Consider the following 13764-nt stretch of genomic DNA (forward strand, 5'->3'; position numbering starts at 1 on the left):
CTAGACTGGTACAATCACACCTCTCTGCCTGTTAGCGTTAATTACCTCGGGCGCCATCTTGCTTACCCCTATCCACCCGCGCTATCGAGCAGCGGGACGGGGCGTGGGGTGGGGGGGTGTGTGCTGGTGCTGGTGCGCTGGATGTGTGTGGCTGAGGCGTTTCGGATTGGAGATGCGAGACGGAGAGGGCAGTTTCTAGGAAGTGACGGACGAGTCTCCGGAGGTGTGGATGGCGGGGGGGGGGGGGCTTGTCGGAGGAAGTTTGCTTGATGGTGGTGCCGTGCTGCTCAACGAAACTTTTGCTGCCGTGACGCCGGCGGCCCCGTGGATCGGGACGGACGGACCCAGCGGCGCAGGGAGCCTTTTTGTGTTTCCTCGCCACACGAGCATTGCTGAGGAATAATTTAAGGATTTGTTGAAAAGAAGAAAAAAAAACGGGGATCGCAGAGGAATTTCACTCCCGTAACCAAGCGCGCCCCCCTCCCTTACCCCCGATTTTTCTCCTCTCCCCCCTGTCTCCTTTTTACATTTTTTTTATTTTGGGATACGCGATGGGGAAGGAGCAGGAACTTCTCGAAGCGGCGCGCACGGGGAACCTGGCCGCGGTGGAGAAGCTTCTCTCCGGGAAGCGACAGACCGCCGGCACCGGCAGCGGTTCCTCCGGGACCGGGGGGAGCGGCACCAGCGGCGGACACGGCGCCTCCTCGCACCCGCTCTCCAGTCTGCTCAGGTAGGCTCGGGGAGACCCGAATGGCACCGTCCCCAGTCCCCCGTCCCCCCGACGGCGGGCGATCGTTTACCGCTGCAGACTAAGGTCGCGCAAATACGGGTCGGCTGCAAAACAACGAGCCACCGGAGACCAGCGAACCGGTGGCGTGCTTCTTTGTTAGCTCCCCGGCCCCCGTGTGAGCTGTGCCGTAAATGTGCAACGACAACACACAAAAAAAGAAGAAACACGGCCTGGTAGGTTAGGGGTGCAACTGCAGCAAAACAAGCACTGTCTGTGTGAAAACTAACAGGGATGCATTATTGATTGCTTACAGTCTAGACTTAAACCCTCACTGCTGAAGGTGAAAAAAAGAAAGGAAATCCAGATGTCAGAGGCGGGCTTTTTAATTCTTTAAATGAATTCAGCCGCATTATTTTATTGTTTCCAAGCAGTTGTAACATCCCTGACAATTCAAAGCCCAGTGTCTGCGCCCCAGCTGGTAGTTCGTCTTATCAGAGGTCACAGAAGGAAGTCCTCGGTGAGGCAGACGTTTGATGTGGTGGTTCACATCTGTGTGAGTCAACCATGAAGGGTTGCAAACGTTCAGCTGCTCACTCCAAGGCTTTTGCTCTTCACTCCTAGCATTAATAGTAATACGCTCTGATTTAGACAAACCGGGGCAAACTGCAGCCAATAAACAATACCACCTGTGCACATAATGTGATTTGTTAGACTCGGATCCCTTCAGCGGTTTTGGAGTTGTGGTCAATACAGGGCAAAATAGGCCCGAGTGCCTGTTGTTTATTATATAAGATTGCATCAAATTCCTCTCAATATTAGGAAGAGTGAGCTTGGTCCGGGCCTTCTCTTGGTGTCCCGTCTCTTTAACATGGTGCAGATGTGAGCCTCCGGCTCATATTAAATAATGAGATGTTACCCATCTGATAAGCTCTCGTTTTCGTTGTGTGCTGCAGATGTTATCTGAGTTATAGAAGAGCTTACTCAATAAAAAACTACACACACGTCTGTTGTTCTGCCTACAGCTCAAATAAAATGAAGCTTCCAGACGTTTTTTAGGGTCCAACGTGTGGCCAGGCTGTCAGTGCAGCATGTCAAAAGCCCGCACGGTGCCCCCTTCATTTTAATGCCCAACACATGCAGGAGAACATCTGTCAATCAAAATATGGTATTGCTCTTCTGGGAGCCGGCGCCTTCCTGCAAGGGACAAGTGTTCCAGTGGATCCCGAGGCGATGCACAAGTACTCGAGGTAATTGCATCAAAGCCCTCCGATCGCAAATCCAATTCCGAGATGTCATGCAGTCGAGGTGGACTCCATCGCAGGCTGGTGGGCGGGCCCGAAGGAGCCCTTTGTGTCATCCTTTCGGACTCGAGCACTCAATGTTTGTGCCACGACGGCTCCGGGAAATGATTGGCCCGGGCTCGCTGCGAGATTAATTAACCAAACGGGCGTGCAGATGTGACAAAAGACACCTGAGCTCATGGAACAAGCTCTGAGGACGTAACCCGCTGGGGGGGGGGTGCTTCATTCAGTTTGCAGCGCGAGAACAGCGTTGATGCGTTGGAAGGAAGCGGCTCGGAAGGGGAGGGGGGCAAGGGGGCTTGTTTCTTTTTCGTTTCATGTACCGGAATCGCTTGGTAACTTATTCATCATCGTCCATTGTTGGAAAGCGTAGGCCTGTAATCCTGTCAGATGAGTTTTGATCGGGGGGTGGAGGGGGGGGGGGGATCAGTCTTTAGAAAATTGTAGCCTGGGTTTGTCGTAGCGTCAACAAAGGGTTTTGGGTGATTTACACTCCAGCCGAAGCACGCTAACCTCGAATTCTGTCATGAAATATCTTCGTAATTTCACCTGGCCTGTTTGCAAAATAGTTTGTTGTCTTCATCTCTGCTGTTTTGGCGAGATATTGGGCCGAATGCTAACTTATGGTCGATAACGGCCGCCTGTTTGTCGTGCCGAATAAACTTCAGACTATGCCTCTACTCAATGTAACCCAATCAGCTTGCGTCTCTTTGACGGCATGTTTGTGAGTTGTTCCACTAGATCTCTGGCGTCCTTGTTCTGGAATGGGGAGCATGTCAAGACTCGCGTTGTTGTTGTTGTAAGCACACAGTCGTACAGCTCCGCTCTGAGGAATGTCTGCTTTCCCAGGAAGCCGAAGCCCAGCGGTTGCCATGGGGAAAAAAGACACCGACCCCCGGCGTGCTTAAACGCCGCCGCCAGGCATTTGTTTCCGCGCCGCTCGATTAGCGTCCCAACGTGACACTGTTTGTCACTGTTTGTGGGAGCTTAGGCCGTTTTGTTGGTAGATCAATGGTATTTCATTGGTAGGCATCACCTTGGTTCCACAGTTACTTCCTCCACATGCGGGATATGAAGCGCGACATCTTTGCAATGATTACTGGGAAATGGTCCATTTGAGGCCTTGTTGTAGGCCATGCGTTGGCTTGACTTTCCTCCGTACCCTAGCGACCGCTATTGCGTCCAAACCCCCCCCCCCCCCCCCCCCCCCGTCTACAGGAAGAACTCTTCACTAGCACTTCCTGGACGAGGTTGTCCAAACACAGGCAGCTGCTGCGGTCAGACGCCGGGTAAGACGTGTCCCTGGCAGAGAAAGTGCCTGCCCACTGGAGGGGAGGGAGGGGGGGGGAGAATCAAAAGAGGAATGCATGGAGTTGTGGACACTCTGAGAGCTTAGTGAGATGAGGGCTCGTCTCCCAGCATCACAGCCCCAGTCCTTTGTCCCGTTGACGGGGCGGAGAAGGATTTCTTTTCATATTCATATCAGTCCCCAAAGACCATGTTGGGGCTTTTCTGTACTTTTTCAGTAGTACAAAGAAAATCTAGCTGTCATTCGGATGAAATTGGACCACCTATTTAGGCTGTTGGGTAAAACGAGTGGGGCTTTTTTTCAGTCATTATTATTTTTTTTCATTTGGTGATTACAAATCAGCTTTAGATATTCACAAAGCCCTCTTGAAATGTATGTTCTCCGTAACATCTCTTAATGCTCCAGAGCAATCAGTGTAATGACTGGCTGTTGCCTTCTCTTTTTTTTTTTTTTAAAGGCTTGGCCACAACTCCTGATCATTCCGTCCCATTACATACATCATTCCCCAAACAGGCCGAGGAAAAATAGAAAAACAAAACGTCCCCGCAGCCTCGCCGTTATTGGGGATCTTTGTGCATGTGGAATTCCACGGGTGGAAAGTGCACTGTTGCACACGGGGATGGTGTGTCTGCAGATGACAGGCTCACGGCGGGGATCTGACACCCCGTGGCTCGGGTTTCATCTAACACCACCATGTTAGCATTCCAGCAACGACTGAGTTTAGGATGCTCGGTGCGTTGTGTTTACAGCGCCGTGTTTATGGAGTCTGAGAAAGCACGCTGAAAGGCAGCAGCGATGGATTCCACATATGTCTGTGTGTGTGTGGGGGGGGGGGGAATAGTAAGTCATCGTTACTTTAACTGGGTTAGATGAGAATAGATTTCATCCATGTGGGGCAGGGGCTTTTTTTATTAGTGTAAAAAGGAATATCCTCTGATATATTGCCTGAAATAAAGAATACCTTTTGTACCGAGGTCACTCGGGGATGATAACAACTCTAATATGTCTTGCACACTAACTTTTATTATTAAGTTACTTAACTGTTATTGGGGGGGGGGGGGGATTCCCCTCCGCTAATCGAGCTAATCAGGATTGAGCAACATGTGCTTTCAATTTAAGAGGACAATGGCACTGATCTTCAGAATGCAGATTCTAAGAAGGACACATCTTGGACTCTACGGAGTATTTTTTGGTCTCCTAGTTCTGTTTTTTTTTTATTTGTAGTTTCCATCTGTCTGTGCTTCCTGTATGATAAGGAGACGAAAAGTTGCTCATGTATGAGCAAGACAGAAACTCAAACAGCCGTTTATTGAGTCTCGACTGTGCTTGTTTACGTGAACTCTGTTTCACCCCCCCGCCCCCCTCTATGAAGGCCTTACAATAACAAATGGACAAATGGGAGGATAAAGCTTCTGAGGTGAACATTTTGACTTTCCATTATAACTAAAGCAACAACAACAACAACAACACCAGCAAAGCCATGCCATGAAAAGAAAGCTAACGCCCTCTAATCAGACCCAACCTTTCACCTCTCCCCACACGCTGTTGGTCGTTACTCTTTTTACCCGTTGTCTTTTGTGTGTGTGTGTGCTGGAAACATCGCAAACATCTGGTGAATCACTGATGACGACAGGTGACAGCGACGTGCTGGTGTGGACAAACCCTTCAATTAAATTCTCCCACCACAGCGGGTCGGCTAGTTAGCACACGTTAGCATACGTTTAGCACACGTTAGCATACGTTTAGCACACGTTAGCATACGTTTAACACACGTTAACAGACGTTAGGTCGCTCACTGGTTACCTCAAACATTTAGTTTAATCTTTCCAGCCACTCTACAGATGGTGTGTTTCTGGTTGTGTTCATACAGGTTTTCTTGATGACTCGTGTAGACTCTCCATGAGGTTCATATTTCATTATTTTGTTTGAGATCTCTTGACGACTTTCTGATAGCTTTCACGCTTCACTTCATCAAGAGCTCTTCAAAAGCCAGGACGTAACAATTGCTGACCGGAGGCCCTTGACCCCAATGTGCCGTCCTGCTCGTTGAAGGTGTCCCTCAGCAGGTGCTTCGGTCCCTTGCTGCTGGGGAGGAGATCCTCAGGTGGACTCGTTGGGTTTCATCCCACTGGGCATCACACAAAATGGTTAAGCCCGGTTTCTCTGACGGGGGGCTGCCCCCCCCCTCCCCCGGGCTCCGTGCCCCCGGGTGGGACTAATCCCTGATGTTGTCACACGGCTAATAGGCCGGAGGACAAATCTGTTTATTTGACACCGGGTTCACGTTCACCTGGGCTCGTGCTAGCTCGAACCCGAGCTTGAGTTAGTCTCTGTTCCTTAGAGGCTCCACACATTTAAACATGTCATCTGAACCGTTGGTCCCACCACGAAGGTGTGTTGTCATGGGTGCCGGAGACGTGTACTCTACTATGCAGTGAATGTGGTAGATCTGGTTAGTGCTGGTCCCTCCCGTTTGTGTATTTCATTATTCGGGTCATTTATGTTCAAGAGCAAATATTTTTGCCTTCATTGTGCGTGTGACTCATATCGCAATCAGCAGACTAATGCAGAGCACACATAAAGAAGGGGGGGGTGTATCATTATCCTTCCTCTCGCACTGGCCGAGGCTTTGTACATCGCAGAATTAGAGGCCCCCCCCCCGCGCTCTATCCCGCTGATATTCCCTCAGGGAAATTAAGGATTAGCTCAGCCTTCCATACAGGAATTCCTCAGTCGGTTTCACGTGAATGTGCCCCCCCTCCCCGACCAAATCAACCAAGATTTCTCCGCCCGTTCACTTGCTACGGCCCCACTAAGTCGTCGTCCCCCCCCCCCCCCCCTCCTCCTCCTCCTCTCAGTTGGGTTGGTGGTGAGCCGTAGTAAGAGGATGAAGTGGATTGTCGAGCACCACTCTGACTCACGCTCTTGAGTGCCACGCCGCCAAAAGGCTGCCGAGGACGCAGCGCTCGGACAACAGGCCTCAGCGCCGTTAACTAATGCTGTGTGATTTATTATATAAAGTTTTGTGGGCTTCAGACATCAGAAAGTGACATCACTCGCGCGGTTCCTTTGGGTTCCGGAGTGGCGTCGTCTTCGCACAATCTGCGAAGGTGTCGCACCCTTTAGCTCCTACAGCAGATTCGCTATCAAATTGCTGACCTTGGATATGCGATATGTTTCACCAGACATCCGTGAAACCTCAGTGTTCCCGCGGCGGGCCTCACGCCCCAATTTGTTCACTTCCTTAGTTGTAGCCGGTGCACTGGTCGTGTTCAGTTCATTTGTTTATGGGCCTTTTGAGCCGTTACATAACTCTATATCTGGGACAGCAACCAGAGGTCTGTCTCAGTTTTTCTCTTCTGGAGGGTGCAGCGGCCCCCCTCGACTAGAAATGTGTTTACTGGTTGGGGAGAAAAGGAGAGGAAGTGTGTGCATGTAATGCCTTTAGAGCCAACATGATCGTGTCTCCCCCGACCCGCCCTTTCTCGTTTATCAATCCTCTGCATTTCCTCCCACCACATTTCCCCACTCTCTGTATTCAGTATTTTCGTTTTTCCTATTGTGTTATATTACAACCTTTTTTATTTTTTGTATTGTATAAGGACCGACACTAAATGTTTAGTATCTTTTACTTAATAACAAAAAGATTGTTTCCAAAAACTGAGTTATTCTTAACCAAAACCAATATATTATCAAAGGGCACAATTGCACATATCCATGCACCACCTTTGATCTAGTGGAATTTATTTGTCTGTTGGTCATTTCACTTTTTGGCAGTTTTGTGTGTATTTCCTCCGAGCTCGCTCAGTTTTTTTTTAAACGTGCCGTTCCTTCCTCATGGCCGCCGTGGCGCTTCCCCGTGTCCTGTGCCCTCCGTCGGGCTCATTGTTCTGCAGACTGGGGAACCGCTTTGACGCTTAATTAACAAGGCGGCCCCGACGTGTGACTGCAGGATGAGAACTATTATGGGAGATATATTTTAAATGGGAGCAAAACACCCATTACTGCAACCAAAAATAGCTTGTGTGTGTTTGTGTTTGTGTGTGGCAACATGAGGAGGTTGAGCACCCTGCTGCCACACGGGTCATACATGCCCCAGTTCTGCTCCCGTTCTCGCTCAGTCACGCTCTTTCGGGTATTTGGGTCCCTCGCGCCGGGCGTCATATGATTTATTTAGGATGCGTTGAGGTCATCTAGAGACACTGACACTGCATCTAGTTACTGTAAACTAGACAGAAACTGTCGGCCCTGAGCAGCAGCTACAAGTTTATTCGGTCTCACTTCCTGGTATTTATTCCTGTCCTCTCACACGAGTCTCTACAAAGAGAGAGAGTGCATTAATGCCCCCTCCCCCCACACACACACACACACCTGAGAGTAGGTGGTGGCTGGCCTGCGATGTGGACTAAGGCCGCCGAGATTACAATCACAACAGAATCAGTCACACCCACAGCTTTACAAAGGGATAGGCTAGCGTGTGTGTGTGTGTGTGTGTGTGTGTGTGTGTGTGTGTGTGTGTGTGTGTGTGTGTGTGTGTGTGTGTGTGTGTGTGTGTGTGTGTGTGTGTGTGTGTGTGTGTGTGTGTGTGTAATAGAAGCATAACAACCCTTTCTGTTCTCAACAGCATCTGGAGAGGCCCCAATGTGAATTGTGTGGACAGCACTGGATACTCCCCCCTCCACCACGCCGCCCTCAACGGACACAGGTAGATCAGGGACGAAATGTGCAAATGCCCCCCCCCCCCCTCGCTGACTGTTGACCCACTCCCACTGGGGGAAATAAAGCTATTGAATGAATCTATTGGGTGTTTTCACCTAACCCCCCCCTTTCCTTCGTCCGCAGCGAGGTGGTGGAGGCGCTGCTACGGAACGAGGCCTTGACCAACATCGCTGACAGCAAGGGCTGCTACCCGCTGCACCTGGCCGCCTGGAAGGGCGACGAGCACATCGTCAAGCTGCTCATCCACCAGGGGCCGTCGCACCCCCGCCTCAACGAGCAGGTCCGCCGCCGCTGCACGTTGCTTAGTGGATTATTGTCTGGTGGTTTTAAACCAATTCGATCTGTTACGCGTTAGTGTCCCGCCTGGGTAAAGGAGGTCAGTCCCAGAACCGGAAAGCCGCACGGAGACGTTTTCTGTCCCTGGTTCGGCATGGTCGCGCGCTCTCCGCTGCATCCCGGCGTTTTTGGAGGATTAACCTGCTTCACGAGTCTGACTTCCGCTGTGATGCCGTGCTGTCATGTGACATGCCCTAACTCTTTTTGAACCATTTTGACTCTAATGTTTGCATATCCAGTTTGGCTGCTTGCTGCACAGACAGCGCTGGCCTTTCCTGTTTGCGATGAGGAGAAATGACCCATTACGAGCTCCACCAACGTTGTCTGAATGCTTTTGACACTTGCAAACAAGCCCCCCCCCCCCCCCCCCCCCAAAAAAAAAGGAAATTCCACAAGAGGAAAATGTAGACTCGTTTTGTGTCATTTCTCCCTGCCCTGTTCATGCATCTGACTGTTCATTAACTCAACTTTATTTTTATTTCCCCTCTTCATTCAGTTTGACTCATTTTGTGATCACCGTTCATTTTGTCATTGCTTGTCCGAACCAAATCCATTGGCCTATCTTCTCTTCCTTCTTCCCCCCACCAGAGCTCTGTAGACCATAAAGAGTTCAAGCGCTGTGGGCCCTTTGACCCCTATATTAATGCCAAGGTGTGTACACAGCGCTGCCAAAACGACAGCTCCTTTTCCAAGTCCTCCTTTACCGCCGTGTTGTCTTGCTTTGCTTTGCTTTGTGTTTGCTGCCACCGCCGCCTCTGCTGCCGCTCCGCTGCCGAGACAAGAGGAGGCCTTTTAATTTCACCGACTCTTGGCAGACTTTATGTCCTCTGGCTTTCTGCTCGTGATCTGCAAACGTATTGAGACGTGCTGCCTTTAGGACCCGTGGCACTGCCCAGCGACATTTGCAAAACGCTAACGAAGAATGCTACAGCGTGCAGCCTGTTTGCACCACTCGACCAGCATATATAGAGAGAAAAACACTTAGCGCTGCAACTACTATTATGTTACGGCAACAAAAAAAAAAAAAATCATCAGTTGCTGAAACATCTCAAACTATGTCATCGATTGACATTGACTTTTGTACGGTGCCCCCAGAGGAGGAATCCCACTGACTTGATGTCGCCATGATGTTGATATTTGCAGATCCGTGTGAGGCATCTCGTCAGCTATTGGATGGTCATGACATTCGGTTCTCGTGCTTCCTTAGGTGGAGTTTAATGTTTTTCCTATTAAAACTAATATGAAACCAGAAAATAGAATCAGGCGCTCAATGCGCCTCTCTGCAGCGGAGGGGGGGGGGGGGGGGGGTCTTCTCTTCTTCATTATCTAGAGGACGGACAGTATTCCATCTGGCGTCTCACACAGACGCCGCCAAACACGGCGCGTCTCCAGCGGGGAGGACGGCTGTGGGGGGTGGGGGCGGCGGTGGCCCTCTAGGGTGGAGCGCTGAGCGCCGCAAACATGTCGGCCGCTGCATGATTGCACTTCCAGCTGGCGGACCTGGAAGCCCTGGAAGCCCTGCCAGCCCCGCAGATAAGGCCGCACACTATTTTGGAACATTGTCGCATTTCCTCTGGACTAATCTTCTTAGCGTTTGGATGGCCAGGCTTTTCTTTAAAGCTGCTGTGTTGTGCCGTGTCAATTTCCCTGCAGGGTTCGTCCCACCGTCCTCTCCCACTGGGTCTCGTGATCTGCCGGGATTGTGCAGGGTGTGTAAAAGCAAACACTTCCAGGGTAGGGGGGGGACCACTACCTGGTCAACCGCCCTGAATAATTGAAGCCTTGTTATGAATAAATGAGAAAGATGGATGCTGTGTGGAAGCTCTGGCTCTGGCTGTGGTCATGGTTGATTGCATCATGTGACATAGTCTGAGGGGAGCATCCTGCCACTGCTCTCATCACACTCCAGGACCAGAGAGCCAACTCGGGAGGGGGAGGAGGAGGAGGAGGAGGAGGAAGATGGGAGGTTTTCAGTGTACCAGTCTCTTTGCATCAGCATCAAAGACGGATTCCCATGCCACGCTTGTCCCTGTGAGTCTGTAAATGGGTGTGTTTGCCTCCTCCTCCTCCTCCTCCTCCTTCTCCTCTTCTCTCCACCTCGCGGTTTGTGCTTGAGAGCTTGCGTTGCTGAGGAGAGGAAGAGGTGGGACGTTGTCATAGTAACGGTGTCACTGTTCAGTGGTGCTGAGTGACCTAGTGTAGAGATGTGGTGTGTGGCGAGGCTTAAAGCTGCATCCGGGACTCGTCATCACCACGAAATGTGAATTATGGCGTCGGAAAAAACAAAACTTTTCAGATTTTACAACTGCATGAATCATCAATTAATTAATCTGGTGATTATCCCCTCCATCAATTGATTCTTCTTTTTACTCTATAAAATTGACATCATTATTTAACATTTTCTATAATGCCAGACTAAATAAAGCAGCAATTTTCATTTTATCTTAGAATCCTGAAACAATCAGTTATAAAAACAGCTGATTAGCCAAATACATCATGTGTGGTTTTATATAATTAAATATAACTATTTTGGTGCTGAACCAAAACAAATCATTTAAAGACAATGACACTAAAAAATAATAACTAGATAAATTTGATAATGGAAAAAAATCAGTTGCAAATCTGGTTGACTGCGAAGAATAATCTAATCATAGGAATGAAAGTTGTTGTCGTGTTAACGAACACTTCTGCAAATAGACATCGGCATCTGTTACATTTGGTATCAAATTGATGAACACCTTCATTGACCTTGTTTAATTTCATTACCATACATTCTGTGTATTAGTCTGACTCGTATCCCGCTACCTCGCTCCCCTTGCTTCCTATATAGGTCACATGTCTACTACAATATGTGTTTAGATGTCTTCCCCTGTGAACTCCTACATGCACCCAAAGTGACCCTGGACAGGTTCAATAAGGGATAAACGGGGTCGGGTGTGTCTTGCGTGGCAGTCGGAGCCATTGGTTAAGGGAGGGGGGATGTTATCTAAGGTCTTCAGCGTTATTTATGTTCGGAAAGCCCTCTTGACGCAATTGGACGATGAAGTGGGAATGTAATAGTTCCTGCTAAGCCACTCATCTCATTCTGGGACTTTAAGGTCTGTTTACTCTGGAATGTGTGACAGATTCCAAATAATAATCCACTTCTGATGTCGGACTTCTAATCAAATCTTATTATTATTTATTATTGTTTCTTTGCATTGAACAGACTGGAGAGTATAGAGCTGCAACAATTACAAGATGTATTATTTAATCCGCAATTTCTCTATGAAATATAAATAAAATGTAAACCCTTCGTAATCCGGATCACACATTCAATTTAAATTAAGGTCAAAAGAGAAAAAGCAGCTTAACATTGAGAATCTGGAAAAGGGAAATGTTTCCATCTCATTTGGCACCTGATAAATAACTTTTTATCTCCACTAATTGGCCCGTGATCAGCAGGAGAGAACACAGCGGCGACGCTGTGATCCGAAATGTTTAACCACGAGGATGTGGGCTACCAGTGGCCTACAAGCTGCAACAGCTGCTCTGCCCTCCTCCTCCTCCTCCTCCACCCACTACGACCACTACCACCAGGGACCGGGGTGACGTAACCGCTGCCAGCCGCTCGTGCGTCACGTGACAAGAGTTCAGTAGTCGAACTGCGTTACCGTCTCCCGGCCCCCAGGCTGCGAGAATCACAACACACGACTGCCCCCCCCCCCCTCCCTTCCCCTCTCCCCCCACCCTCCCTCCCTCCTCCTCCTCCTGCTACGAAGGGTTTGGTAGCATGACAGCGCCGTGGAGCGTAAGCTCCAGATGTTGCTGGTTAGGGCCGGGGTTATCAATCAGCAGCAGCACCACTGGAGATCCTAATCTGTCCTTGTTTTTTTTTTTGAGAACTAAATCAGGAGACGGTTTGACGTCCCCGCAGCAGTGAAGGACGGGATTTTCACAGAGACCCACGAGCCGTCCCTGAAGTCTCATTGGTGCCATTTTGTGTAATAGCCTTCAGAGCGCCGTCTTGTTACGCGATTGTTTGACTGCTCATGTGGAGATAGGGCTGATCCGGTGCTTCACTCACTAAGTCCATCTTACATAAGAATACGACAGTGTTGCCCTAAATATTGCAAGTTAAATTAGTATAGCAATGATTTGAAAATTACATTTTTTTTTTTTTTGCTGCAGGGCATCCGGTCTGCTGAAATTAATTTCAAACCAGGCTCCCCAGTCCTAGTTCCCCTTACGTCACGTTGACTTCTTTTAATCAGCTTACTGGCACGACGGTTTGTATCTAGACATCAAACAAGGCAATTCCTAGAGTGGATTTTTTTAAGCCTCCATATCAGAAAGCATGATATTTTTCAGTGGTTTCCCCCAACGAATAAATCCCCCATAATGCACGCTGTTTAATGACGGCTCATAAACACAATGCAAGCAGGTGAACTGACGACTGTTTTCTCAAGAAGAGCATGTCAAGAAAGAGGGGGGGGGGTCCTTGCAGAGGAAGATGGGGGTCCTTGCAGAACAACATGTGTAGCACAGCTTGCGTCGGCTCTGTCTCACGCTGCAGCTCGCTTCCTGTCGGTGAGTCAAGTGGCTGGTCAGCCACGTTTAATGCGATCAGATGCCGGCTGACGCGTAGCTGTGGAGCACCGACCCCCCCCCCCCCCGCTGGCGGGGGGGAGACACTTAGCGTGCTCATGCACACTGAGTTCAAGGTATCAGTCCACCAGATGCCCGACTCATGCCCTCCTGTTTTGCATTGAGTGAAAACGGCTCACGGGGACAGCGAGGGAGAAACGTCGGCCTTGTCTGCAATCTAACGGCGTGCTCGAAATACAGGAAAAACCCCGCAGCAGCAGCAGCGTCTCTTACCACAGATCCCCGAACTGGCTTGTCGAGAAAATTCCCATCCGGGTTCTGTGTGCATGTTTGATGTATGACACGTGGTCCGATGAAACCCCCCCCCATCCAGAAGAAGAGTGGGGACCTTTTTTTTAAGTTCCATTAAACGGTTGTTCCCGTCGTTGGAGTCGTTTGTGTTTGGAACCTTCGCGTTAATCGGCGTTTGCGAGAGCGACTCGCTCGCAGGACGTGAATCACGCTGATGTCATCGCAGCAAGGAGTCATCGCTTGATGGCGCGTGACAGATGTGACAGATTTTGTGTTTTCAATCAATCAAATTTTATTTGTAGAGAGCCTTACAACAGCCAAAAGGTGCACAAGGCGTTTTCCAGTTAAAACAACAAAACTGTAATAAAAACCTCAGATATAGATAAAAATAGCAGTCCAGTTTTGTCTGTAAGAGTCTGTGTGTCTCTCTCTCTGTGTGTGTGTGTGTGTGTGTGTGTGTGTGTGTGTGTGTGTGTGTGAGAAACAAATTC

General features: G+C 49.4%; 1 protein-coding gene across 1 annotated transcript; it reads left to right on the top strand.

Annotated features, from left to right (window-relative positions):
• The first annotated feature begins 120 nt into the window (after positions 1-120).
• Positions 121-9676, top strand: LOC119221926 (ankyrin repeat and SAM domain-containing protein 1A). Its single transcript, XM_062562751.1, has 4 exons — positions 121-730; positions 7965-8045; positions 8183-8339; positions 8984-9676. Exons 1-4 carry the CDS (start codon positions 552-554, stop codon positions 9254-9256), a joined length of 690 nt encoding a protein of 229 aa, XP_062418735.1. The 5' UTR covers positions 121-551; the 3' UTR covers positions 9257-9676.
• The last annotated feature ends 4088 nt before the right edge of the window (positions 9677-13764 follow it).

The sequence above is a fragment of the Pungitius pungitius genome, chromosome 1 (genome assembly GCF_949316345.1).
Source record: "Pungitius pungitius chromosome 1, fPunPun2.1, whole genome shotgun sequence".
Classification (NCBI taxonomy): domain Eukaryota; kingdom Metazoa; phylum Chordata; class Actinopteri; order Perciformes; family Gasterosteidae; genus Pungitius; species Pungitius pungitius.

What these genes read in the sequence shown, in the direction of transcription:
- LOC119221926 (XM_062562751.1), top strand. Translation starts at nt 552, where the DNA reads ATGGGGAAGGAGCAGGAACTTCTCGAAGCGGCGCGCACGGGGAACCTG. An exon ending in GCCGCCCTCAACGGACACAG is followed by an intron (nt 8,046 to 8,182) that starts GTAGATCAGGGA and finishes CTTCGTCCGCAG; the next exon opens with CGAGGTGGTGGAGGCGCTGC. An exon ending in ACCCCCGCCTCAACGAGCAG is followed by an intron (nt 8,340 to 8,983) that starts GTCCGCCGCCGC and finishes TCCCCCCACCAG; the next exon opens with AGCTCTGTAGACCATAAAGA.